At 40.4% G+C, this 27,845-nt stretch overlaps 1 protein-coding gene across 3 annotated transcripts; it reads left to right on the top strand.

The window, feature by feature from the left end:
* Positions 1-1,108: 1,108 nt before the first annotated feature.
* On the top strand, positions 1,109-27,655 carry itgb8 (integrin, beta 8). Of its 3 annotated transcripts, none has more exons than XM_046835043.1 (16): positions 1,109-1,477; positions 1,560-1,713; positions 3,209-3,294; positions 6,689-6,860; positions 7,014-7,260; positions 10,246-10,411; positions 14,773-14,931; positions 15,103-15,198; positions 15,315-15,404; positions 15,887-16,030; positions 16,772-17,183; positions 18,049-18,271; positions 18,598-18,701; positions 20,525-20,635; positions 23,004-23,164; positions 25,782-27,655. In XM_046835043.1, exons 2-16 carry the CDS (start codon positions 1,626-1,628, stop codon positions 25,905-25,907), a joined length of 2,385 nt encoding a protein of 794 aa, XP_046690999.1. In that variant the 5' UTR covers positions 1,109-1,477; positions 1,560-1,625; the 3' UTR covers positions 25,908-27,655. The 3 variants fall into 3 exon arrangements, with proteins under 3 accessions (XP_046690999.1, XP_046690998.1, XP_046691000.1); XM_046835042.1 differs by having other exon boundaries at positions 1,557-1,713; XM_046835044.1 differs by lacking the exons at positions 1,109-1,477; positions 1,560-1,713; positions 3,209-3,294 and having other exon boundaries at positions 6,719-6,860; positions 7,018-7,260.
* The last annotated feature ends 190 nt before the right edge of the window (positions 27,656-27,845 follow it).

Genomic DNA, 27,845 nt, shown 5'->3' with positions numbered 1-27,845 from the left:
GTTTTATAGTACAGTGGAACCCGGTTATGTCGATGTCCTAGGGGGTCGCCAAAAAGCATCGAGATAACCGATGATCGAGATAAACGAAAATCAAAATGGCGGCAATATATTAACGTGCTTGAAATTTCTTTATGTACATGATGTGCGTTAATAAATGAGAATGTGCATGCACGTGTTTTTGAAGGGTTTTTTTTACACAACAGCGTTGCTGCGATTTGTTTGATGAAGGCATGCTATAAAAATACATACAGTACATGTTTATCTGTCAGGAATCCACCTGCCACGCCCCCTTTGGCCCCCTTCGGCTTGTCAGGTGTTTTCTCAGCCGCTTTCTCTGAAGCTCTCGGCTTCAATCGCGCACATATGGTGCTTGTTTATCATCATCACCAGCTCCTATTTTAACTTCCACACTCTCACTGTCTGTTATTGTTGGTATATGTTGGTTCACGGCGGTCGTTGTTATTGCTCATGCGTATCCCGGTACGTGCCGTCCCACCGGCACTCTCTCAACGGCTGCGCTTTTCTTCCCAAAGCCGCGCCGCGCCCCTACTAACACTACGAACACTAGCACTAACTAACAGCAGAGATTCACCAGTATACAATACAACACCTGTAGCAGCTGTCATGGGGGCCGAGGCTCATTGATGCACTTGGAAAACGACTAGTCCCTGTGGTCCGATCCAACAGTCGCTCAAATTGCTAAAGAAGTTAATGCTTTTAATGCTCGATGGGTAGAAAAATGGGGACCAACACATTATTAGGCAGATGGTTTTAATGGTATGTGTGATCGGTCTATATTTAATATTTAATTTTCCAGGAGTATTTGAGGAGTTTTATATAATAGTCTTATATTCTCCAGTATTTAAAGAGTAATATATTTTTCAGTAAAATGCAATTAGTATTATATACTTTCTGGGAGTATTTGAGTATTTGCTTCACACACTGAGAGATGGTGCATGAACATGTATACATGCATCCTGCTGAGCAAAACCGTGAGCAGCCAGCTGCGCGCGCACTCCGCCTACCGGCCGCAAGCTGCAGTGAGTGTGTAGGAGAGAGGGAGGGAGAGAGGGGCCGGAACAGGGGGTAATTTGGTGGTAGTGAGGGGGGGCACCGCGTTACCATGGCGCTCGCGAATAAAGGCGCGCGTACAGCCTCACTTTCAAACAACCCGGGCGAGCGCGCGCGCGACATGACCAACGACGTGGAAGACCGCGATCACCTTCATCATCATCATCATCATCATCGTCGCCGCCGCTGCTCATTTCCGTGACCGGGTGCACGCTGATGGCCGCGCCGCCGGTCCCTGCCGGTCACCACCACCTGCGCGTGCGTTCGGGCTAAATGGAGGAACGCTGCGGACTTTGGTTCTGGTCCTGCGCGAGCGCTCGGCCCGAACACAGCAGGCTTCGGTGTTTTCCTTCTTTCCCCGATTTGACCGGACGCCGTTTTCTGGGGATTTAACCGGTTACCGGAGGTAAATGTGTTACTGTTGCGGCTTGAAAAGCTCACCGCTCGGCCTTTTGTTTCACACGAGTCTGGCGATTTTCCTGCAGAAGTCTCGGTCCCGGTCTCGAGTGAGAGAAACTACCTGGCGCGGAATCTCTCCGTTCTCCGGTGCTGCTATGAGTCCCGGTTTGCTTCAACACTGTAACCTGGTTCTCCGCACCGCCGTGCTCGTTTCCCTGGTCGCCTTCGCATCCTCTCACTCGGGTGAGTAACAAAGTGACACATTTTCTTTCGAATTATTTCAATTAGCTTTCATTTATGAAGCGCTTTAAACCGTGCACATGGTCCCTAAAGCAGCTTCATAGAGATACAATACACACTGTCCTAAAGCAGAATTAAAGAGCTTATAAAACATACATTTATATATTAATCTCTAATGTGTGAAACAGTGTTGAGAAGAAAAAACACCCTCAGATGTTAAGAGTAAGAAACCTAGTAAGTACTCTGAAGAGAACTCATCCTCATCCTCATCCTCATCACCGAATGTCCATTCATTACAGTTCCATCATTGTGCTAAATGCAGAACTGTTCACTGGAGCAGACTTTGTTTATTAATCTCCAAAAAAAATCCAAATCCTTGGCATTGAGTTGCTCAGGAAGATCATCTCATGGTATCTAAATGAGAAGAATTCAACCCAGAGGTAGGATGTTAGGTGGGTCCAGAGCAGGATAGGATCGGTGGTCACTGGAACATCAGGAGCATGTTTAACCCGACAGAAAGGGAGAAGAAGAGTTGAGGGACGAGACAGAAATAAGGATTATTAACTCTAGTTATTGTTACATAATAATTTGGAACAATGTACTGAATTAAACAACAGCCCAAAAACATACTTTGTGTTTATTATCAATAGGAAACATCTAACCAGTGGTATAGTGTGTGTGTGTGTGTGTGTGTGTGTGTGTGTGTGTGTGTGTGTGTGTGTGTATATGGGGGTCATGCATCTCTGAAATGACTAATTGGGGGGGAAATAATGCTGATGTAATGACAGTGCATGAAGTCCTTAAATTTTTATTAACTAATTTATTTCCTACCCGAACAGAAATAATTTTTGCAGCTTTATATAATGATTCGGGATGATCAGCTGACCTAAATTGTATAGGATCATTGATATGTAGTCGAAACATACATGTTAACTACGTTCATTTGTTCCATCTATAATAGATTTCGTGGTCTAGATCTGGTCAGCTTTGTAGTGAGTCAGGAACACATCCCAGCAAAATTTGGCATAAGGACAGAATACACCCTGAATACATCACAGTACACGAACATGCAAATAAACACACTCATTTACTATATGACCATATTAAAGTAACCAGTTTGCCTACTTTGGAGGAAACCAGATAACCCAGAGGAACCTAACAGCGACCCGGAGACATGTTGAAGTAATCCAACCAGATCAGGAAGCCTGGAGGTGGCAGTGCTACTTTCTGTGCTGTATTTATCTGCAACGTGGCCACATTCTGTGTCTATGCATGTTTAGACTCATCAAAGGTCTCAATTAACATTCTACACAAATGTTCTATTTCTTTCACCAGTTCTAAGCTCAAAATGTGCTTGTTACTGAGGTAACGAGGTATTTAATTAAGGTGTGTTGAGCAGAGCATGGCCTGGAATATTGGCTTCGATGATTAAGAAAGTTTCTCGAAAACATATCAAGTTTTCCTCATTTGGTGTCTACATTTTGTTCCCATACTGCAGCTGATAATAAGTGTGGATCACCACTTGCCATGACGTGTCAAGAATGCCTGAGCCGTGGACCAGATTGCGCCTGGTGCTTTCAGAAGGTAATGTGAAGACTTCAACAATGAGCTCTCTGTCTTGGTACTCAGGGATTTTTTTAAAACTTTCTAATCAGCTACTGCAGGGTTTAGTCTGATAACCCTGAAGAACCCCCGTTGTACCGTTGCTCCTTCATCCAGCACTTGGTTTGCTGGCCCTTAAATCTCCTTCAAGTCCCAGCAGCCTCTTAAACAAGCTGCTTAGTGCTGGAGTGGCCGTGGGAACCTATTTAAATGGGCTCCGAAGTCTGTAAACAGAGGCTGCAAAGTCAGGTGCTTTCCCAGCCCACACACAGACCGTGACTGCCCACTAATCTGGGTGTGAGAGATAGGGCTTCACACTTTGACGGATTTTTCTGACCTTGCGAAAAAAAAAAGGTGCATGATGAAAGACATACTACACTCTGTGGTACCTTTACTTGTGGTAAGGCTTATTCTTAGCAACCTTTTAACTCCCACACGCGCATACGCTCGGATCAATAACGCAGTTTAGTCATTTGTTGATGGAAAGTTCATGGCTACTTGTTCCATCATCCACATTGTCTCGAAAATCTCTGTACAGCCCATAACTAAGTAGAAAAAAACAATGGCTTGTCTGGGGAAGGCCACCTTTGCTGCCATTTCTTTTTTCCAGTGACCTATTTTATTATTTCTATTGTTAACACTTTATAACAGCGTACTATATCAATCAGTATAGTAGGAAAATGATCATGTCGGTTGTAGTTTGTTTCATGGAAAGTTGTATTAGATTATAAAAAAAACAAAAGAGCTGATTATCACTACACATACACACCAGTTTTTTTGGTCAGAAGATCCAGTTGCCTTTGTAGTGTGTGGTCAGGTGCGGAACTGATGAGGGAGGGATGGTGGGATTTCTGAAGGGAACTCGACTGGGGAGTTGTGGTTTACCCTCCAACGATTCAGTGATTAGCTGAAAGAATATTTTATTATTTGTTCTCTCTCTCTCTCTGACCAATGCAGGGTTTTTTATATATATACAGTACAGACCAAAAGTTTGGACATACCTTCTCATTCAAAGAGTTTTCTTTATTTTCATGACTATGAAAATTGTAGATTCACACTGAAGGCATCAAAACTATGAATTAACACATGTGGAATTATATACATAACAAAAAAGTGTGAAACAACTGAAAAATGTCATATTGTAGGTTCTTTAAAGTAGCCACCTTTTGCTTTGATTACTGCTTTGCACACTCTTGGCATTCTCTTGATTTGCTTCAAGAGGTAGTCACCTGAAATGGTCTTCCAACAGTCTTGAAGGAGTTCCCCGAGAGATGCTTGGCACTTGTTGGCCCTTTTGCCTTCACTCTGCGGTCCAGCTCACCCCTAAACCATCTCGATTGGGTTCAGGTCCGGTGACTGTGGAGGCCAGGTCATCTGGTGCAGCACCCCATCACTCTCCTTCTTGGTCAAATAGCCCTTGATGCCTTTAGTGTGACTCTACAATTTTAATAGTCATAAAAAAATTAAGAAAACTCTTTGAATAAGAAGGTGTGTCCAAACTTTTGGTCTGTACTGTATATTTCATCCCAAATTTTCATTTCAACCTTGTTGACGATGTGGCTGACTTTGTCAGAGTTGCTAAATGAGCTTTCTCTAGACCAAGATGGATCCAGGATCTAACAGATTTATTGGGATAGATCATGGACCTTCATTTTTATCTGCAAAGAAGCAGCGTGGCTGCGGATTTTCATTCCAGTTACACTCGATTCCACCTATTTCATCAGTGTTATTTTCGCTGTCAGCTGATCAGGAAATATGGCTCCTGCTTGGGTGGAATACAAGCCTGCAGCTACACCAGATCTTTACAAATAAGATTGATGATCTCTGTAATGGATGGCTGATGTTCAAATTTGTTCGGTAGCAGAATGATTGAAAATTCAATCCTCTTTGGTCTGTTGAATGTTGAATTGATTCATAACCAAAAAAAAGCAACTATTTTCAGTACGGCTTGGGAATTTTTGTGTTTGAAGATTGTGTGTCTGATTAAAATACTGCCCTCGCCGTCTAAAATCAACTTCACTCTCAACTTCTTGGTATAAAAACTGATTTCGGCGCTGATCAGCCTTGACAAATAATATAGTACTTCAGATGTAAAACAAGATACACAGGCTTATATGTAAACAATGTTGCTTGCATGGCAGCTTCATTACGTACAGGTAAAAATATATCAGGTTTGCCCAATCATATGGAGATCATGACATTGAATCCTAAGGTACTACTAGATACTACTGCTGCCTGGCCAAGTGTAATTCCTTTTCCTGATACAAAACCAACCAATCCTCATTGTCTGCTTGCTCATGCAATCAGACGACCAGTGGTGGACCAAAGTACACAAAACATGTACTTGAGGTAAAGTAGAGATATAGTATGTAAAATGTGACTCCAGTAAAAGTAAGTGTCCCTTTAAACTTTACATTTGAGTAAAAGTACAAAAGTATTTGCCTTCAAATGTAATTAAGTGCCCAAAGTACTATGATTTATTAGGGCAGTAATGTTCCTATTACCATTTTTTGTCACAAGATTCTTTGCTTAATCAACTAGGCTTAGATGGAAAGACTCTAATGTGACTCTCAGCACACCGATTTATTAATAGAATGATATTAACAACTCAAACACGTCCGATTTTCACAAAATGTATTAAAAAGTAAGATATTTGACTTTGAAACGTAGTGAAGTTAAAGTCTCCCCAAATAGAAATACTTCAGTAAATAACAGATACGCAAAAAAAGCTACTTCACTACAGTAAAGAATTACATTTACTTGTCCACCACTGCAGTCTATTATACTGATTTAGCAGCATATTTGGAAATATGTGGTGGTTGTTATGTGGGTTTCCTGCGTTGGACTGGAATATGTTTTTTTTTTTCTTCCCAGTGCGACTTCTCCAGAATGCTGTTAACGCAGGTCTTTTAACTGGAATTAGGAAGAGAGATTATATCTCTCATGTTCTGGCATCTCTTCATTGGCTTTCTATAAAGTACAGACTTGGATTTTAAACACTGCTCGCACTGAATGGACACCCACTTACTGTATATATCTCAGATCTCTTCCACTGCCACCCACAGAAACCACTCTGGTCCAAGTTCAAAGTTCCTGGCTCAAAGGCTTTGAATCTCACTGCCACTCAGCACTTGGCTTAGCAATACTTCAAACGCTTTTAAATCGATCGGACTGTCCTTCCAGTCAGAGGTCAATATAATTACATAATAGACTGTAAAAGTAATGTCTTACAGCGCAAAAACACATCTGCTACCCAGTGCTGTATCATCAAAGGAAAAAACCCACATAAACTATATGTTGTTCTGGTTATTGGCAAAACACTATCTGCTTCCATATGTTTGATCTGTACAACATGTGTGTATTTTTGCTGTGACAGAGCTTCCTAGATGGAGTACCCAGTAGTAAGAGGTGTGATTCTGTTGCTCAGCTTATGCTTAAAGGATGCAGGGAGGAATTTATTGAGAATCCTGGAGTTCAAGTGGAGCTAAACATGAAACTAAGCAGCTCACAGGTGTCTCCTCAAGACATCTCCATCCAATTGCTGCCAGGTAAGGAACAGAAAGATTCTAACCCCTTTTGAATTTAATTCTCATTCTAGTTTCAATTCCTGTTCGCTTGTGCTCATCGGCGTGTTTCGTCATTATACCACTGAGACCCGCTTTCGAAAAATCATCTGGTAATGATATCACTTCCTGTCTCAGGCAGTGAGGCAAGCTTCACCGTGGAAGTGACGCAGTTGGAGTTGTATCCAGTAGACCTGTACTACCTGGTGGATGTCTCAGCCTCCATGCAGGATAACTTGGACCAGCTGAAGACTGTCGGTGTGAACCTTTCCCACCGTATGAAAGAACATTCCAGCGATTTCCAAGTGGGTTTCGGATCGTTTGTGGACAAGCCAGTTTCTCCCTATATTGATGTGCATCCTTCGAAAATCAGTAACCCTTGCAGGTAAGCATGGTTTCTGAAACGGTTGCTCTCATTCTCAGTCCTCCAGAATCCTAGCTTTGGGTTCATCATTTTTGTGTAGCTGAGACTTGATGTTTGCTTAGGAACTGACCCATATAATCACATATCGCTGATGTTTACCAGTTTAAAGACGAATATGATAAACCAGGTCTGCTCAGTCACTATTTGTGTTTATTTCAAAGCAGAGATTTAGTAGGGAAACTGTCTACGTCAGAGAGTAAAGCAATTAGGAAGCAAGTGCAGGATGAGCAATGTTTTTTTTTCCTCCCACTCCCAATGGCTTGATTAGTCACCTGAAACAAACTAGGCAAAGTCCAGTTATCTGGAAAACTGTTAAAAACATGACCTACATTTAACACATCTACATGTCTGTCTGTCTGTCTATTTACTTGTTTATTTGTGGTTTGGCTGTACTCTAGCTTTTCGATTTAACTCCAATGAGCCTTATCTGATTATTAACATTTAATAATTCTATCCCGATGGAACTGTTATCTTCCAGTATGACTCCACCCATGTGTAAGAGTTCACTAAAAGGTGGAAGATAATATGCTATGCTTTGACCTTAACTTGTACCAAATCTCAACCTAACTTCTCTCTCTCTCTCAACCCACTGTAACTCTCTTATGAACATCACCCTTCACCACTAATGTCAAAGTTTTATCTGAGACTTATAGAGTTCCAGAGACTTATATTTACATTTATGGCATTTGGCGGACATCCTTGTCCACAACAACTTACGCTTATCTCATTTATACAACTTGAGCATGTTGAAGGTTAAGGTTCTTGTTCAAGGGTCCAGCATTGGTGGCGTGGCAGTGATGCTATTTAAACTCATAGCCTTTTGATCAGAAGTGCCAATGTCTTAATCCCTGTGCTGCCACTTCCCTTGTGGAATCTTCGTCAAGGAGCACTCGATCTGTTCTTGAGGCATGTGTGCTGTGTATCGTGCTGTTGTTAGGGGGTTGAGGATGAATAGTTCTGGGGAAGCTAGCATCTTGTTTCATACCAGACTCTGACTCGGGGGTTTTGAATAAGTGGACTTACGTAAGGGGAAGTTCTATGATGATGTAAATTGAAAGCCAGATTATAATTAAAGAATGTGTACAGTCAGGTGCAAAAATATTTGGACACTTATGAACAAATTGTAATAATCACATCACGTTTTACATGTGCTCCATTTCTAAGCGAACGAAAGTAATGGGATAGTTATTGGGCATCTCAGCTGTTCAGTGGCCAGGTGTGTGATATTCTCCCATTATTTCACTTACAAGTGAGCAGATAAAAGATCTAGAGCTATGTGTGTATGTGTATATGGAGAAAGCATTTGAGGAACACAGCAGTTGCTGTGGCCGAATTTTGGCAGTCAATCATTTTTATTAGCTTTTCCATCTTCTGTATGATGTCTTACTCTCAAGATCATGTAAAGGGTCTGTGTAACAAATAGTAACAAAAAATAATCTGCTTAAAGAAGTCTTGGTGTGATTTCTTTATGCAATGAATATCATTCCTATTTAATTTAGCGACTATACTCAAGAATACAAAATGGGCAAAAGTAAGAATGGGAACTTTCATATATCATTTTCACATTTTTCACTCTTGGAGTTAAGCGGACCTTCACATATTTTAGAATATCTGATTCTTGAAAAAGAGAAATATTTCAGTTCATGGAATTGTTTTTACCTGCAACACCATCAGCCAAAGGTAGTGTTGTGTTCAGCCTTCACACATTTAGCGTAGTAATGGCAAATATTTACTCCAAAAATTCAGCCTTTTTATCATAAAAGAAATTTGACGTGATTCTAGCTATTGCGTATATGTTTCAAACTCTCCAATATAAACTTGCAGTCTGGAAGCCCCGCCCCTTCCTTCCATTTTTCATCTTCCATTAGAGTCCCTTCTCCCCTCTTGAGTTTCCCCTATAAATATTGCCCTAATGTGGCACTCTTGCTTTCTGCCAGGTGAATGGTGAGTATTTTAAATCCATTCACGTCAAATAAAAGGCCTTGTATGTTTTACTAGGCTAAGGTTACAAATGTTTGTAATAAAAATTTTAACGTTTTTGAGTAGATTTTTTTTAAACTAGCCACCATTCAAGCAGGAGACCCTCATCCTGCCCCAAGTGTCCGGTGGCTATTGTAAACCATGTATATAGATTCTACAGTTTCTACCGTATGCAAGTGATATGTAAAAGGGCACATATTTAATGTAAAGGTACAGGTTTTACACCTCCATCCAACACTGTGGGGAGAATACAGACATTTTGTTCCCCTGACTGGGAGGCAGAACAGCTATCAGTCCAAACTATGCTTGAAAAAAAGGAGAGGTGTCCAACCATACACCGTAAAGAAACCATAAAGTGACCATAGTGTGTGCTAAAAGACAGTGCTTATAAAAACCCTGGTGTTGTTGTTGTACTTGAAACGTCTGCCAATGCTTCTGATAAGCTGAGAATAGTAATGGATGTGGTCTTAATAAGGCTGATCGTTTGTGTATGACATTTCGGGCATTAATTGTATACTTAAGAGCGTGAACGTGATCAAATGGAAGACCGGTTTAGGTATATTTCAGATGTTCTGGCCAAAGATTAGTTCCTGCTCAGAAAGTGGCTACTGTGTAGCCGCACGTTCCAAAGAGTCTGGGTCAATTTATTTTAAGCGTTGCAGAGTGAATTTTTTTTTTACGTTACAGAAAAATGCCACCGCTTAGTTTACTAACCTCATGACCCCCCCAAAGTAGACCCGGGGAAGACCAGCACATTCCATGATGATCTCATCTGTTGTAATGTGGGAATCTGCAGTGAAGAGGCTCATGTAATCTTTTTCCCTTATACTGCCTGTCGACGTTGTTTATGTCGTTTCACTCCACCCGCCCCCACCCCCCCTTTCCCCCTCTTCACACTCTTCTCTTCTTCATTCTTTTTTACTGTTTTGCTTTCATTACATTTTTTTTTCTTCATTCTCACTCTAGAGATTATGAGGTCAATTGCCGGCCAGCCCACGGCTTCATCCATGTCCTGCCCATCACCGACAACATGACAGAGTTCAAGCATGTCATTCAGCAGCAGAGGATCTCCGGGAACATGGATACACCAGAGGGAGGCTTTGACGCCATGCTGCAAGCAGCTGTGTGTCAGGTAAACACTGAAACCTGAGCGTCTGACGTCCCAATCGTGTTACCATGGAGGCCTGAGAGAGCTGTGAGGTCTGGCTCCTTTTCCTACGGTTATTAAAGTAACTGCAGTAACCGCACTCATGAGATTCAAACGCCAGCATTTGGATAAAATAGCACAAAATGGGTAGTGGTATAAATATCATCATAGTATTATCAGGAGATTCTGATCTACTGAATGTAGTTCGAATTAGGGGTTGCATTTGACACGAGGAATGAGAAAGTCAAGTCCATGCTCAGTACAGTGAGAGTGTTCACAATGCTTGTTTAATGCCGATATATTTATAGCATTTACATCTAAGAAAACCAAGATAGTAAAAAGAAAGTAATAAGGACAGAGGACAAATAATTTCAGGAGGAAGCAGGATTGGAAACACAACCATACCACACACACACACACACACACACACACACACTCACATATGACTAGCACAGCTGGATTGTATTATGTCTTAATTGTGAATCACTTTGCATAAAGTCATCTGCCAAGTCCTCTCATCCAGCTTTGAAATACTCAAGCAACAATGGACAAACTTTCCTGAGGGTTTTGTGTTCCTCGTGCTGGATCAGACAGAGGCACTTCTGATTTTTTATTAAGCTACTTTGCTAACACCGAACGTGCCCTAGAAAAGTAGTTCTTACAGAAAGTCAGGGTTCCTATGTATTTTTGGAAAAAAAATGAATATTGAAAAAAATTGTTTCTATACTATTCACCTATTTGTTTTTCTAAATGATAAAATTTAGGTAAAAATAAATATTTATTATAAATGTAGATGTATGAAGGTTTTCGTTGGGAGTGAGTACAATGGACAGGATTAGAAATGGGTTTATTAGAGGGACAGCGCATGTAGGACGTTTTGGAGACAAGGTGAGGGAGGCGAGATTGAGATGGTTTGGACATGTGCAGAGGAGAGACATGGGAATATCAGTAGGAGAATGCTGAGGATGGAGCCACCAGGAAGGAGGAAAAGAGGAAGGCCAAGGAGGAGGTGGTGAAGGAAGACATGCAGGTAGTTGGTGTGAAAGAGGCAGATGTAGAGGACAGGGGGTATGGAGACGGATGAGCCGCTGTGGCGACCCCTAATGGTAGAAGCCGAAAGAAGAAGACATTTAAAAATGGCGTTTTCATCAAAAAGCTCTCGGTGTCCACACTTTTCAAATTCAAATTTTATTCGTCACATACACATTCATTCAGAGTACGACATGTAGTGAAAGGCTTTTAGTGACTGTCCAACATTTAAACATGGAAATAGAAATAGAATATAAAAATAAAGTATAAAAAGTATAAAAGTATATTGAAAGTATGAAGCATAACTATAAAGCATAAAAATAAGGGTTACGAATAATACAAGACATTTTCAAATCTTTGGCGAGCGTTTTTCAAAAAGCTGTGTTTTCATTGAATGAAAAAGCCGTCTAAGCGTGGACAGACGGCGAAAACAGAGAGAAACAAAAAGCGTTTTCAAACAAAAATCTATTAGTGTGGACATGATCAAAAGGTGTGTTTATTCATTTATTTGTTTGTTTGTTTGTTTTTGTGTTTTTGTGTTTGTGATTGGTTGTTTTGTTGTGAGGCAGCAGTTGCCATGACAGTTGCCCTCGACTGTGCAGCTTAAACACATGGAAAACATCAGAGATTCTGACTCTTGACATACATTAGAGAGATTGTGAATTAACACATGCTGTAGTTGGAATTTAAGATCATTATTTCAGATGTTGAATATGCTCTTAAAATATTTAGGAAAAGTCTGCATATTTGAGGAAATTAAAAGTATGGAATATTGAAGTGAAAAATGTGTCGGAACCCTGGACAGTGGATTTCCGTGTATTTACTGAACCATATGCTGAGAAGCAGAAGGAAAATGCATAAACTCAGTACTGTATATGCTTTATTTTGCTAACAAGACAGGAAGGTGAAATTAAAAGAGGATTAACTGTAAATCACTTAAATATTTTCCTCTCATCCAGCTTTGAAATTCTCAAGTAAAAATGGATAAGCTTTCCTGAGGGTTTTGTGTTCCTCATGCTGGATCAGTCGGAGGCACTTCTGTGTTTTAATTAAGCTACATTGCCAACACAGAACCACCTCTGAGAAAGTACGTTCTCTAAAGTATAAATAATCCAAATATGATTGATTTCAGTATTTATGGAAGTGATCTATAAACATAGGAGCTTCACATACACATTTATCGATGTACCTGCCCATAGACTTCCATTAGAAGTGAGATTAGGCAAATATGTCGTAGTGTTTGGGCATGCTAATCTCTTACACACACACACACACACACACACACACACACACACACACACACACACACACACACGTACACTACAGAAGCTGGAAGTAAGCAGATAATCCGTTAATAAGCTTCTCTGGTTTCTGTACAAGTTCATGTCTATACACCAGTAAATACAGTGTGTGTGTGTGTGTGTGTGTGTGTGTGTATTGATAGATGAGCTTGTACAATTGTGTTTGTACAATAAAGCATTCATAATGCTGTAAATATTTTTATGTTGTGGTTGGATGAACTGGTTCAGTTGGCTTGAAGGCAACTCACTTACACTTCAATGGAACACTTTTTTTTTAAATTCCTGGCTTTATCGTTGCTCAAATACACGCAGAGTGTGTTTGGAAACCAGAGGACTTTTATTTTTTGTGTACTCGCTATTCGGTTATGTTTTCAGGTCAGGAATTTAACCCAACGTCTCTATAACAAACACGGCGAGATAAAGTACACTCAAGCATGAGGACTGATCTCGGTCCAGAAACAATTCCTTTTAAGTCGTAGGATGCGATGGCTAACTTTAGACTACTGTCATAGCACAAGCTCGTAAACAATGCATGGGAATGTGTATGTAGCAGTACGCATCCTCCCAGGAGAGCGTTAGTAAGGATGCATCATGCAGCATACTGAGGGCCTAAGTCATTCTGTGCCACTAATGCTGAGATTGCTTTTTTCATGACATCATCAACAACAGATCTCTCTCTCTCTCTCTCTCTCTCTCTCTCTCTCTCTCTCTCTCTCTCTCTCTCTCACTCACTCTCTTTTGTTGTTCTGCACAAAAGTGGGTGTGATTCATGGCAGGAGTAAATAGTGCGAAATGTATTAGCAGGCTGACTAGGCCTTTACTAACAAAGACACTTTTGTGTCCACCTTTTTGGGATTTTCCATGAATCACTGCGATATGGTTCAGAGACGTCCTTGAATACATAGCGGCCTTGATAGCTCCTACATCTGACTAAACCCATATTAATTACGCACAACTTCATTTTATCTTTCTGTTCGTTTTGTGTCATGGTGCTCTCACAGTGCTCAGTATGTCAATAAACTGATTTGAATAAATCACAGTTCCGATTATGACTAAGTCTATTCTGACACAATGCCTGCTTTTCATGACAAAAACAGAAACTAAACAGCTTTTATAACCCTAAACAAGGGTCATATTTTCAACTCTGGGGCAATTAAAGGTGACATCATTCAGATACTTGTACAATATAGCGACTTACCTTCTGGGAAGTTGCACAAGATTGATCAAACTCCAAGTAGTTCCTTTAACGCAAGGTTAGAAGCAGGACAAAGTGTGAATGCAGTCATTATCCGAACTGTGATTTATTTAAATCAGTTTATTGACACACTTACATACTGAGCACTGGGTCAGTATAGGAATATATTCGTTCCCTGGACCACTTTTGATAGATACTGACCACTGCTGAACAAGAGCTGCAGTTTTGCAGATGCTCTGACCCAGTCTTCTAGCCATCACAATTTGGCCCAAAGACATTTGCTGAACTAAGTAGAACAGTTTAGAAGGTCGTATCTTTAGAAAATTATATATTAAATATAAAACACACACACACACACACACACACACACACACACACACACATCTGTATTACTCAAATGGGCTCTAACAAATATAAATTATTACATTTTTTTTTTTTTTCATTTTTTTAATTTTATTTAATAATTTTTATTTGTGCCAATTTGATTGATTATGCAATAAAATCATTATAATAAAAAGTGTATTGCATTAATTTGATTAATTCTATTTTTCTAAATTATTATAAAATATGATTTTAGATATTATTTAACCAAGCAGGCATCCAATAATAAATAAATTTTTTGTTCCGTTAGAACCCTAATATATAGATATAAACCACCACCAAGAACTGAAAGCCAGATCAAACAGGGAAAATAGAAAACAAGGCCTGGAACTACTCAGTGCAAATATGCATGCAAAGGGTTTATAAGGCATTATAATTAAAACAGACTGAACACAGATGGAGAAAGACAGTTTGTCATATTCTTTTTATCATTTTTGCAGAAAGACATTGGCTGGAGACCTGAGGCTAAGCACCTTCTGCTGGTCATGACCGATCAGCCGTCTCATCTTGCACTGGATAGCAAACTGGCGGGCATCGTGGTGCCCCACGACGGGCACTGCCACCTAAAAGATGGCACTTATTCCCAGTCTGCCCACATGGTAATGAAACATACTAAGTCAGCTCAGTCTCAAAGAAGCCAATACTATTACAAATAAAGCAAAATATTTGTTCTATAGTTGCCATGTCTTTTTCATTTAATATAATTAATTATGAATTAATCATGTTACTGTCACTGCATGCTAAAATATAAACTCGTTGGCTTCTTTCAGGAGCATCCAACCATCGGGAAGCTGGCAGAGAAGCTTCTAGAAAACAGTATTTACTCCGTTTTTGCTGTGAATGAGATGCAGTATAAGTGGTATGAGGTAATTTCTAGAGGGAAATTAAAATTACACCAGTTTTTATGAAGTAACTCTGTGGCTCACAGCAGGTGCAGATATCAAACGACTTTCTATTTCTTTTGTGTCTCTTTTGGGAAAAGGATTTGGTGCCTTTGCTTCCAGGTACTTTCCTGGGCAGGTTACTTCCCAAAGCCTCTAATCTTACAGACCTAGTAGTGGATGCATATAAGGTAAGAACCTCCATTCTTTCCGTTTCTGTTTGACTCATGTTTACTGACTTGAAGCTACTCATTAACCTTGTACAGAGAATCGTCTCGTTTATTTTACTTCAACCAGTCATTCCTTTATTTAGGATTTACAGATAAAGCTGCTCATGGGTACATGTAAATTGTGGTCAAGGTTTTACTGTGTGACTCTGTGGTGGAAACAGGGATTTTGGGCTGATATTCTGCAGGGAAATGCATTAAACCCACAGGGGGTTACAACAATCTATTGTTATCCTTCTCAGAACAGATTGTGCTAAACAGAAGCCTGCATTATGACTGCTCTGAATTACTGCAGTGACACTGCACCATGCCTCCACTCAGCCACTAAATATTTTTAGAGCTTCTGTCTTCGCCGTGATTTTTAAAAGCCTGATTGAAGGTTGGAATAATGGTCACTTTCACACTGACACAGCAGTGCATCTTTGTCTCACGTTCCCTTTTCTCAGAAACTCCTATCGGATGTCGGAGTGGAGATAGAAATCAAGGACAGCGAAGCTCACAGATTCTGGGTCAGTGTAACAGCAGTGTGCCCAAACGGATCCACTGCAGCTGGAAGCACTAAATGCACCAATGTTCAACCCAAGCAAAAAGTATGGGATACTTATTTTGTAAAATAATAAATGCAAATCAGTTTTATATCCATCAGAACCACATTGTTTTGCTTTTTTCCTTCTCAAGACTTTCCTTGTTCCGATTTTTGGAGCACTTCACAAAAGCTTCCTTCACACCACGGGCACAGGAGACCTCTATCCAGTGCATTTGATAGAGAGTCTGTATTTTTTGGTATAATATGTGTGTATGTGTGTGTGTGTGTATTTCAAGGTCTTGTGGGAGAATGGTGTGTACTTGAGGAGGCGATTACACAGTTCTCCGTGGATTACAGCAATCACATTTATAGGAAACAGCCCAATATCCTGATATCATATGACCTTTATATAATACACACTATTGATATGAGACACATGACACTTAATCGGAAACTAGTTGTTATACTCTGTTTGGCTGTAAGGTTATACATAAAAAATATATTTTTTTGCGCTTTACGCCCAGTTTAGGATTTTACCTTCTCAAGAATTTAAATGAAATCGTCTGAAACTAACATTTTATTAAAAAACTTTTAGCGGGTAAGACCTTTCCACATGCCACTCATCAACAGTTTTATCTGCATCTGTGTTCCCCTAAAACTGCCTCAGTTAAAACAGGCATAATTAATAGCATATGTGCTACATTAGACGTGGACAATACCATGTTGCACAATTAATCCAGAACTGGGGCTCTAACACATTCTCCTTATTAAGACTTCGCTCTTATCTGATATGTCCTTTCTCAAGGTTTTCTTCAACATCACAGTGGGAATGCGTGCATGCCCAGAAAAGTATGATTCACCGCAGAAAGAAAATGGGCCTGAGGTTATGCTGGTTGTGAAACCTGTGGGATTTAACGAATCCACGACTGTGCGAGTGAGACAGGCCTGTGCATGTAGCTGTGGTGGGGCAGGACCTTGCCATGACAACCCGGAAACTTCCCTCTGTGTTTCTGGAGACGCTCCAGCCGACGAGGGAGACGAAAGGAGTTTGATGGACAGTTGCCGAGATGTAAAGACAGGCCTGATGTGCAGCGGCAGGGGAACCTGTGTCTGTGGGGCATGTGTGTGTGACCCGAGTAACCTTGGCACCATCTACGGAAAGTTCTGTGAGATGGATGACTTCTCCTGTCCCAATGAAAGGGGGATAATGTGTGCAGGTGTGTGTGGGTGTGTATATGTGTGAGACATAAAAAAAAAATGCCAAGCCTTACCGGGCCTTTACACTAGGCATTCCCTTAACTTTTCTGGCTCAGGTACTTTTTTTTTTTTAACACAGAAAATAAATTATATAAGCCAACCAGACATAATCAGGTCAATTTGATAGCATCATTTTTGCTAGCATAGCTATTAATACCCTTTCAACTTGCTAGTCTTGAGAGAGTTTGTAATCCCTCTGCTCCAGATGTTCTCTGTTATGACTGACCATGCTCCCTGACAATCTAGGATATATAAAATTCACTCTACTTTACTCATATAGTACACAGTATGTGAGCATAAAGTCTATTTGTATCTAACAAATTAGTCTAATTACACTGTTCCAAGACCACAGTATCCAACACTGCTAGCAAGCTAGTTTTAGGCTAACTACTGTTTTTATATTCAGATAAAACCAACAAGTTAGGTTTGCTAACAAGATATTTATCGACCTTACACTAATTACTGTTCAGTTATCAGCTCAGTAATGTTGTTGTGTCAAGAACATAAGAGCCAGGTCTGCTAGCAGGCTAGCTAGTGCAGCTTCAGGTTTATTAGTGCTGTTGTATTTTTTTATTTTTATTCCACCCTGTAATTTCATACAAATTCTCAAAGATGTCGGATCTTATCGCTAGCCAAATGTACAATGTTAATACATTTTCGTTTTAGTTCATACATACAATCAGATGATCAGCTGAGACAAAAGTGTTAAATCAAGCTCATCTATCATGTTGCACTTGGCAATGGGCCAACATGATAACGCAGCTGCATTCTGTGTGTGTGTGTGTGTGTGTGTGTGTGTGTGTGTGTGTGTGTGTGTGATAACAGGACATGGCCAGTGCGTCTCAGGGGAGTGCTCATGTCAGCCCAGCTGGACTGGTGAGAGTTGCGGATGCCGCAGCTCCACGGAAAGCTGTTTGTCGGCTGATGGCTTGGTGTGCAGTGGCCACGGAAAGTGTGTCTGTGGCAAGTGTGTATGCGATCACCTCCGACGTTTCGGCCCCTTTTGTGAGAAGTGTACCACCTGCTCGAACTCCTGTCAATCACACTGGTAGTTTACTTTCTCTTTTACTTTTGCTTCTTCCTGCAGGCCGTTCTAACAGTAATCCACACAAATAAGCACATACAGTTCCTTGGATTTCACACAGCATATCCCTTGTTAATAAAAATGTATATTATTATTAGCAACAACCTCAGATCAGTGGTGCACAAACCTGTATCATGGATTCAGCTGCACAGATATTCACTTTGTACCACATGCTGTTCATACTTGCTGTCTTTGTTTATATATTTAAAAAAATATTTCGGAATCATTTTTGTTTTAAAGCATATAACTTTTCTGATTAAGTCTCTAAATCTTCGTCCTCATCGTCTCAGGAGCTGTGTGGACTGTCACCTGTCTAAAGGCTTTGCAGCAAACGATTCTCTGCAATGCAACAGAAGCTGCACTTCACTGGTGGTCTATGTTGATGACATTTCGGGTATGTGAGCATGATGAAGTATGTGTGTAATGTGTTTATGGAACTTGGGAATCTGCATCATCTCATCGATCTACCATACTGTCTGGAAATTTGTTTACATTAGTGCACAGCGCATGGTATGAGTCATGGCTTTATATGGATATGACATAATAGTGCATGACATCTGGAAGCGCTCCAAAGACAACGGACTAAATAGGGCCAAAATTCTAAATGACAGGAATGCAGAATGTACTGTGTTCAACTCTGTAATGCAAGGAATTTTCTTAAGCTTTGACACATAGAGGGCTACACTTTATTGCCAAAGGTTAGCAGGTACCTGGTCATAAGTGGACCTTTTGGTCATCGCATTCCACATTTAGTTCCAATTTGCTCTTATAATTCCCTCCACTCTTCTAGGAAGAGGTTCCACTAGATTTTAAAAGGTGCTTTTAGAGGTTTGTGCTCATTCTGCTCCATGATCATTAGATAAGTCAGGTACTGATGTAGTAAAGAGGTCAGGGTTCCTGTCAGCCTTCTAATTCATATCAAAAGTGTTCAGTAGAATTGAGGTCTGAGCTTTGTAGCAGGCCACTCAAAATCTCCAACTTCAGCCTATGTAAACCATATCTTCACCGAGTCTGCTTTGTGCACAAGGGCATTGTCATGCTGGAAAAGTTTGGGTCTCCTAGTTCAACTGAATGGAAAATTTCATGCTACTGTATCCAAAGACACCCTATACAATTGTGTGCCTCCATCTTTGTGATGTAATATGGCTGGGAAAGTCAGGTGTCCCATCACTTTTGTCCATGTAGTGTATTTAGCAAACTGGAAGTTGTGTAATAAAAGTGTTATACGAAAGAATCCAAGCCAAGTATAAAGCAAATTAATGAACAATCTACTCAAACAGTATAAAATTTTATTGTATTATAGATTGTATAGTGGCTGACATCAGTCTCAGTCACATAATGAGCTATAATTCACTATGTTGTTCGTAAATAACTTAGAAATTACAAATGCTGTTTTGTCAGATTTGGGATTTCCCATTTGGTATCGATAAAACTGAAAATTTAACAAGAGTAAATCATGGGTTAGGGTTAGGGATAAGTAATCATTTGTTCCCTGCAGCCTTATGACTCATGTTTGGCTTTGACCTTTAAAGGCTGACTTGATTTTTGTTAAATAGTAACTATGAAAATCCACTAATGAAGGACAGGGGAATTCTGGAAGCTTGTTATGCAACTGACAGCTAGATGTGGACAACATGACATTTGTTGGAGGTGGTAGGACAGCAGTAAGCTGCCACACTTGGGCTCTTGAGCAAGGCCCCTCAACCCTCTTTGCTCCAGGGATGTTGTATCATGGCCGACCCTGCGCTCCGGCTCCAGCTTCCTAACCTTATTGGAATATGCAAAGAAAGAATTTCACTGTCCTGTAATGTACATGTGACAAGTAAATAAGTGTCTTGACGTTACCTTTGTTGCACACGGCAGTATACGAGGTGGTATAAAAAAGTTTGTGACAGGGTACAACTTGCTGTCTATAATCAAATCGCAGACGTGGTGAGAATAGCACCAGTTGCGCAGCTTCTGATATACACAGGACGATATCTTTTGGCACACAGATTTATGAAGTTCGGTGCTCCCTGTGACTGTGCGTGCAGCCTCGCATTGCCATCTGTTGGCATGTGACGAAACATTTTGTTACCACTTCATATACAGAATGTCAATGTATAGCATAGTATCCAGTAGAAGTATGGCATTATGGACACAGCCAATGAGCATCAAGAATATATGAAAGTTGAAAAAGCTGAACTTTAACTACATGTAGCTGTTAATCTCGTGCAGAGCTGACCAGAGGGAAGCACTGTCTGTACCACACCAGGGAGCAGTGTGTCTTCAAGTTTCATGTGGACATGGCATCACATCAACCACAGCTACGAATTAGCCGGCATGCGGGTAAAACTTTACACACACACACTCACTCACACATATTCTCTCTCTCCCTCTCTCTCGCTCGCTCTCTCTCTCTCTCTCTCTCTCTCTCTCACACACACACACACACACACACACACACACACACACACACACACACATATTCCAACTTATTCTGAAAGCATGACATTCACCGCCAACACAAATCCGATCTGCCTTTTTGTTCTCATTGCACTCTCATAGTGCGATGATTATGATGTCATTATGACGTCCGGATCTCACACTGTGTGTGTGTGTTGTGTGTGTGTGTGTGTTGTAGAGTGTTGTTTGGAGCACTTTTCTTTTATGGTGTCGCATTGTCAATTTTCACCTACAAGTGTCACAGGGGCTCTGTTCATACCCTGGTGTTGAGTTTTTTTACAAACAATGCAGGCCTTTGTGTGCATCTGTGTGTGCGTGCCTGCATGAGCATCCCTGTCCTATCCCGATGAGGTCGACCTTCCCTACTTTCACTTTTGTCAAATCGCCATGGCAACGTGCTCAAATGTCAATACACTACTTTACCCTCTTTGTGTGTGGAGGGTTGGCCTGACACCAACCCTACTGGATTTCGCAATCGCTGATAATGCAGCTGACGGTGGCCACTGATCTATAAATGGCTAAAATGAAGTGCACTCCTGCAGTTTCCATCAGTGCCTTGGTTTTAGCTCAGTCCAGTTCCTTATTCATTGGATCCTTGCTGTCTAGCTCTTCCGTACATCTTCACTGATGACATACTGTAACAAATGTACTGCTTTTCAGTGCGAATTAATTAAAAGTTTCACCGTCAGTTTTTTCCTTCGTTGGTTCTTTGTTTCGAAATAAAGGTCACAGTTTATCTTTCAGAGTTTCTGATGGTTTATCTCGGGTGTGAAAACATTTTATCTCCTAAAACAACGTGATGTAGCATGTTCTTGCTGTTTCAACAAAATAATCAAATCGGACTTCCTGTAATGACCCATTATGAAGGTCACCATTATGTATCAGAACAAGTACACAGATATAAGCCTATCAATCTTATTATCGAGCCATTCCAATGCTCCTATATGATGATTCAGGCTTACTGTGGTATAACACTTATTTTCTATTCATACTGAAGTCCACAAATAAAGCCATTTCCTGTTAATACTCTCTCTCTCTCTCTCTCCCTCTCTCTCTCTCTCTCTCTCTCTCTCTCTCTCTCCTCTCCTCTCTCTCTCTCTCTCTCCTCTCTCTCTCTCTTCTCTCTCTCTCTCTCTCTCTCCTCTCTCTCTCTCTCTCTCTCTCCTCTCTCTCTCTCTCTCCTCTCTCTCTCTCCTCTCTCTCTCTCTCTCTCTCTCTCTCTCTCTCCTCTCTCTCTCTCTCTCCTCTCTCTCTCTCCTCTCTCTCTCTCTCTCTCTCTCCTCTCTCTCTCTCTCTCTCTCTCTCTCTCTCTCCTCTCTCTCTCCTCTCTCTCTCTCTCTCTCTCTCCTCTCTCTCTCTCTCTCTCTCTCTCTCTCTCCTCTCTCTCTCTCTCTCTCTCTCTCCTCTCTCTCCTCTCTCTCTCTCTCTCTCTCTCTCTCTCTCTCTCTCTCTCCTCTCTCTCTCTCTCTCTCTCTCTCTCTCTCTCTCTCTCTCTCTCTCTCTCTCTCTCTCTCTCTCTCTCTCTCTCTCTCCTCTCTCTCTCTCTCTCTCTCTCTCTCTCTCTCTCTCTCTCTCCCCCTCTCTCCTAAAAACACGTTTTTCTTTCTCTTTAAGCTAATTAACAACAGCACATCAATGTACGTTATGGAAAAAGCACACAATCCTGACATTTTTCCCTGTGTTGTAATAACTTGTGCTAACACTGGAGACTTCTTTCTAAAACATTTAAGCTTTTAAAATCAATTAAATAAAATTTTAATCAATAAAAAAAAAACTTCCCCGTGTCTGTGATCGCACGTGCATTTATAATTAATATATCTGTTGCATCTCGTCATTAATCCCTGTGCAAGATTTTGCTGTGCGAAGATAGATCACTAGCATATTGATATAAACCAACACGAGTATTAGATCGATTGTTATGGACAAATCAGAATTGAGCGTTCGGCATCGCTGTACTATATCTGAGAAAATCATTGTTGTCTCCTGTTGTTTGATCGTTTTTTTATATTTGTTAATCGCCGAGCTGCCTCTGTTGGGCCCTCAAGCAAGGCCCCCCCTTGACCCTCTGTGCTCCAGGCTGTATTTTGGCTGACCCTGCGCTCTAAACTCTGATATGCGAAAAAAGAATTTTACTGCGGTGTAATGTGACGAGTATTAAGCACCTTTTATCTTCATTATCATGAAGTTAGCATGTATATTTAATTTGATCAGAATGCTGATACTAAATTATTTTGTCTCCATTTTTCCTCAGATTGCGTGTCCAGCTACCGGTACTTTCAAACCTTCCTCAGTGTTTTCCTCCTCACCGTGGTTCTGGGTCTGGGAATCCTGGCTGTAATGCGTTTGCTGCTCCGCGGGAGGAACAGGTCACTGAGGGGACACGTCATCGAGCAGTTCGATGACAGCAACAAGGTGCGTGTTTGTGAGACAGAACAGCATATAACAGTAGTTTTATCTGCAATTGAATATGATATGAATGTGGGCTTTTTAATACTGTATAGTTTCTATAGAAACAGCTCATGTATAGGGACTAATCCACATTATAGGTGCTTTATAACAATAATAATTATTATTTATCTGCAAGGCAAAGTTTATTTAACATTTAAACAATCGCACAAAATTAGGCAACAATGATTTGCAATGATTTCCTCATAGTACAGCGATGCCGAATTCCCAATTCTGATTGGTCTAATACTATTGCTGACTGGAAGGTTTATATTAATCTGCTGATCATGATCTAAAATGTAAATGTTACTTAATATAGCAAAATCTTATACAGGGATTTATGACAGGATGCACGATGCATTATAAATACGTGTGCGGTCAGTGAGAAGTTTTACATTTATTTTTATTTCCATTTATTCCATATTTCAGAATGGAGTCTCCAGTGTAAGCACTTAGTGTTAACATTCAGTATTGCAGCAAAGTCAGTTCTTCAGAATGGAGAGTGCTTTCTCAGGAAAACAATTTTTTTTTCTCGCTGTTGTTTATTAGCTTCTAAGAGATAATTTAATTTAAAAAGTCTCTTGCGTAAGAGCGTTCGAACTGTAACCGTAGGATTTCCATCACAAGTCATTGGAGCAGAGGATGTCTTGGTTTTGTGGTTTCTTGATAAACAAATTGCATTTTTTTTACTGCTTTATTAACTTCTAAAGAAAGTGAGAGTGTTTATAGCTGGTATAATGCAAGTTCTAACAGGAAGTCATTTATCATTTGCAGATATTCTAATCATTAAGCACAGCAATAAATCGTTAAATGTATCACATGATTCGATAATACAATAAAAAAATTTATAATTACTGGTAGATTTCGGTGTTATACAAGGAATAAACGCTTTGTTGCAGTTAAAGGAATATACGTTCATTTACATTTATGGCATTTGGCAAAAGCCCTTTTCCAGAGCGATTAACATCTGAGGCTAAGTCTACACTAATAAACTCATTTTCAAAACGCTACACTATACATACAAAAGTATTGGGACATCTGGAATTTCCTGCCATATGTGGTTCTTCTCCAAACTGTTACTACAAAGCTGGAGGCACTCGATTGTACGTCTTTGGATGTGGTGTAATAAAATTTTACGTTCACTTGAACCCAAACCTGTTCCAGCATGCACAAAGCAAACTCCATGAATATATTGTTTAGATGTTTTGGAGAGAGAGATCTTGAGAGGCCTGCTACAGCGCTCTGATCGCAACCCTACCTAACACCTTTGGGATGAATTGGAACACTGATTCCACCCTGGGCCTCATCACCTCACCTACATCAGCACTGTACATTTACATTTGCGGCATTTTGCAGACGCCCTTGTCCAAGGCGACGTACAAAAGTGCTTTGAGTCTCTAGTAATGAACAGCGTGGTGCAGTGCGAGATGTGATGAGGTCTCAGAGGTAAGATGGTGCTGGTCCATTTTTGGCCTTGTAGGCAAGCATCAGTGTTTTAAATCTGATATGTGCAGCTACTGGAAGCCAGTGAGGGGAGCGCAGCAGTGGGGTGGTGTGAGAGAACTTGGGCAGATTGAACACGTCTTGGAGCTGCGTTTTGGATCATTTGCAGTAAGCGAATAGCGTTCAGGGGAAGACCTGCCAGCAGAGAGTTGCGGTAGTCCAGTCTTAAAATGACCAAGCTGAACAAACACCTGGGCAGCCTGTGTGGACAGAAATGGTCAAATCCTTCAGATGTTGTAGAGAAGAAATCAACAAGAACGAGCCACATTAGCGACATGTGGAGTGAAGGACAGTTGATTGTCCATTGTTACCCCAACGTTACAAACAGTGGCTGAAGGGGAGAGCAGAGAGTCATGAAGAGTTATTTGGAGATCTTGACCTGGAGATGAATCTCTGTACCAACTGTACTAACTGTACCAACACCCTTGTGGCTGATGAACACAAATGTCCAGAAGCACACTCCAAAATCTAGTGGAACATCATCACAGAAGAGTGGAGGGAAATATAAGCTGATAAATTGAGACTAAATGTGGAATGCGATGCTCAAAAAGCACTTTTGACCAGGTGGCCGCAAACTTTTGACAATAGTGTATATTTACATTGTCTAAAATCGTTGTCTCAGTGTGGACAGAAGGCCAACATGGAGAGAAAAATGATTGTTTTCAAACGAAAACATATTAGTGTGAACATGGCCTCAACAGTTGAGGGTTAAGGGCCTGTCTCAAGGGCCCAGCAGCTTTGGTGGTGCTGGGATTTAAACTTCTGTACTTCCAAGCCAAAGTCCAATGTCTCATAACTACCACCTGTCCATATACCATATACTCAACTTCATAGTGGTAATATTATTTATTATTTATTTATCCTAGAAAAGCTTCAGATCTTTTAGAAAGTGTAACATTGCTATTCTGTTTATTGTATTTATGTGTAATGCGTGTTATATTTTGGTCTCATAACAATGTTTTAGAATACATATACTCCATCCACTATATATACTTTATGAAAATATATTTTAAATGCATCACATGCACTGTATTATACGCGTCCACATTTTGTCTCAACATTCCAAATCATTTTGTCACAGATCCTGTCGTACGTGCCGACCCCCAACGAGAAGACGATAACCTACAGACGCGATGGTCTCCCCGAGCACCCAATGGAGATGCACGTTCACGTTCACAAAATGCCCCTGCATGACATCTATCCATGATATGCGGAGGACAGATACGAAAGGAGGGATACAAGAGCAATAAGCAAATGAATGAGTACTTGTTTTCGGAAAGCACACTCCATATTTGTGTATTTGTGTATGTGGTTTTGCAGAAGTTTCCTTTTTTCCTCCTAAGATGGAACTCTATCTGGGTCTTTGGTACTCTGAAATACCATTGTGCTATACATTGAAAGCCTGTGAGGCAAAAATACTGGATTTTGGTTTAGATTAGATGTGTTGAATGGGTTTTTATTTAAGTTTATACTGTTTTTTTTAGTCAGTTCGTTGCAGTGTAACACTAAGATTTTTTTTTTTAAAGCACTACATTATTGCAATAGCAGACCTCAAGTTTGACCCGTTTTTTGGTGTTAGACTGCCGCCTAGTGGGTGATACAGACATGACTAAAAATGCTTTGTATTACACCAGGCATTTATTGTAGGTACTATATACTGGTGTAGATCGCAGGTTCCCACTAACAGACCTGGAAACCCCTTGTCAAGTATGGTGTTTTCCCTCCTCCAACACACAAACACACATCAGCTTATAAGTTGAAGTGGGCCTCATGAACATGGGGGTTCTCCAGGACCAAAGTTGGAATACAAGGTGGTATCACAAAGTTTCGAGACTAGCTCTGTTTACAAGAAAGTACTTTATTTATCTACGTTTACACACAATCACCTTCTAAACAGTCCCTGTGCACAGCAATACACCGCTCCCAGCGTTCCTGCCACTGGAATGTGTCCTGGAAGTCTTTATTTCTAAGCGTGCCAAGCAGATCTCCACAGTATCAGAACGGTGACCTTTGAGCTGGACCTTCATCATTGGGATGAGGGTAAAGTCTGCAGGAACCAAATCTGTTAAGTAAACTTCGTCTCTGTGGCAGATTTGCTCAGTTTCATGCAGAATTTCATGTTCGCTCTTCGTTCTAATTCGCTGTCCATGATGAAATCGCAGACATGGTAACGCACATGTTCAGAATAGCACCACTTGATTTTTTTGGCACACTGACTTATGAAGATCGGTGCTCCCTGTGACTGTGCGTGCAGCCTCGTGCTGCCCTCTTTTGGCGTGTTACAAAACTAGTCTCGAAACCTTTTATACCACTTTCAATGTGTTAAAGGTACGTGATTTCTATGGGTCCTTGCAAATTAACCATAGAGCTACTCTGTGTAAATATCTGTCCAATAACTGTGTAGAGCATTTAATTTGGACTTAATGTACAAAGTTGACGGGGTTATGCTTACAGTAATTACTGCACTTTGTCCATCTCGAGAAATATTTTACTTTGAGATGTGCTGTCATAACTGGAATTTTACTGTATGGGTGGTTCTTGTTGCGTCTGTGTTCCTCACATGGGTTACTCTGTTTCTATGTTCGCAAATGTGAATTGCCAACCGAGTTGCACTCGTGTGCATCAAACTACTGAAATCCAGCGATCCTCCTTTTTTTATGTTTTTTCCATGAGTTGATGCAGTGCTAATACGGAGCTCTTCGCCGTAGGTTAGTTTCAACACTGTTTACAATCGAACACTAAGACGTTTATTTATTGATTTGATGTATTTCTTTTAGGGGTTTTTTTTGTTACTTTTGAATGCTTTTTACTGCTCAGTAGAACGTTTCTGTGGAGCAATTCATTGCTATTTGTTCATAATTCTCATGCACTATTGATGTTTGTTGATCCTTAAACACTAATTCAATAGATTCTCTTTCTTTTTTTTACTTGAACACAATAAAACCACTGAGGGTCTGTGTGGCAGCCAGTTCACTGAACAATTGGGCATTATTGCTGTCCACAGCACTTTTGTTTTTCTGTCATTGCATTGATATTTAATTTTTTCATATTTTCAATCCTTTGCTTATAAATAAAAAAAGATGCCCTGATTTTCATGAAACAGTTTCAACTCTGAAAAGATGCTCTTAACAAATCTTGTGTAATA

Source organism: Silurus meridionalis, chromosome 22, assembly GCF_014805685.1.
Source record: "Silurus meridionalis isolate SWU-2019-XX chromosome 22, ASM1480568v1, whole genome shotgun sequence".
Taxonomy (NCBI): Eukaryota; Metazoa; Chordata; class Actinopteri; order Siluriformes; family Siluridae; genus Silurus; species Silurus meridionalis.
The sequence above is the reverse complement of the archived record's forward strand: the minus strand, read 5'-3'. Positions and strand labels throughout refer to the sequence as shown.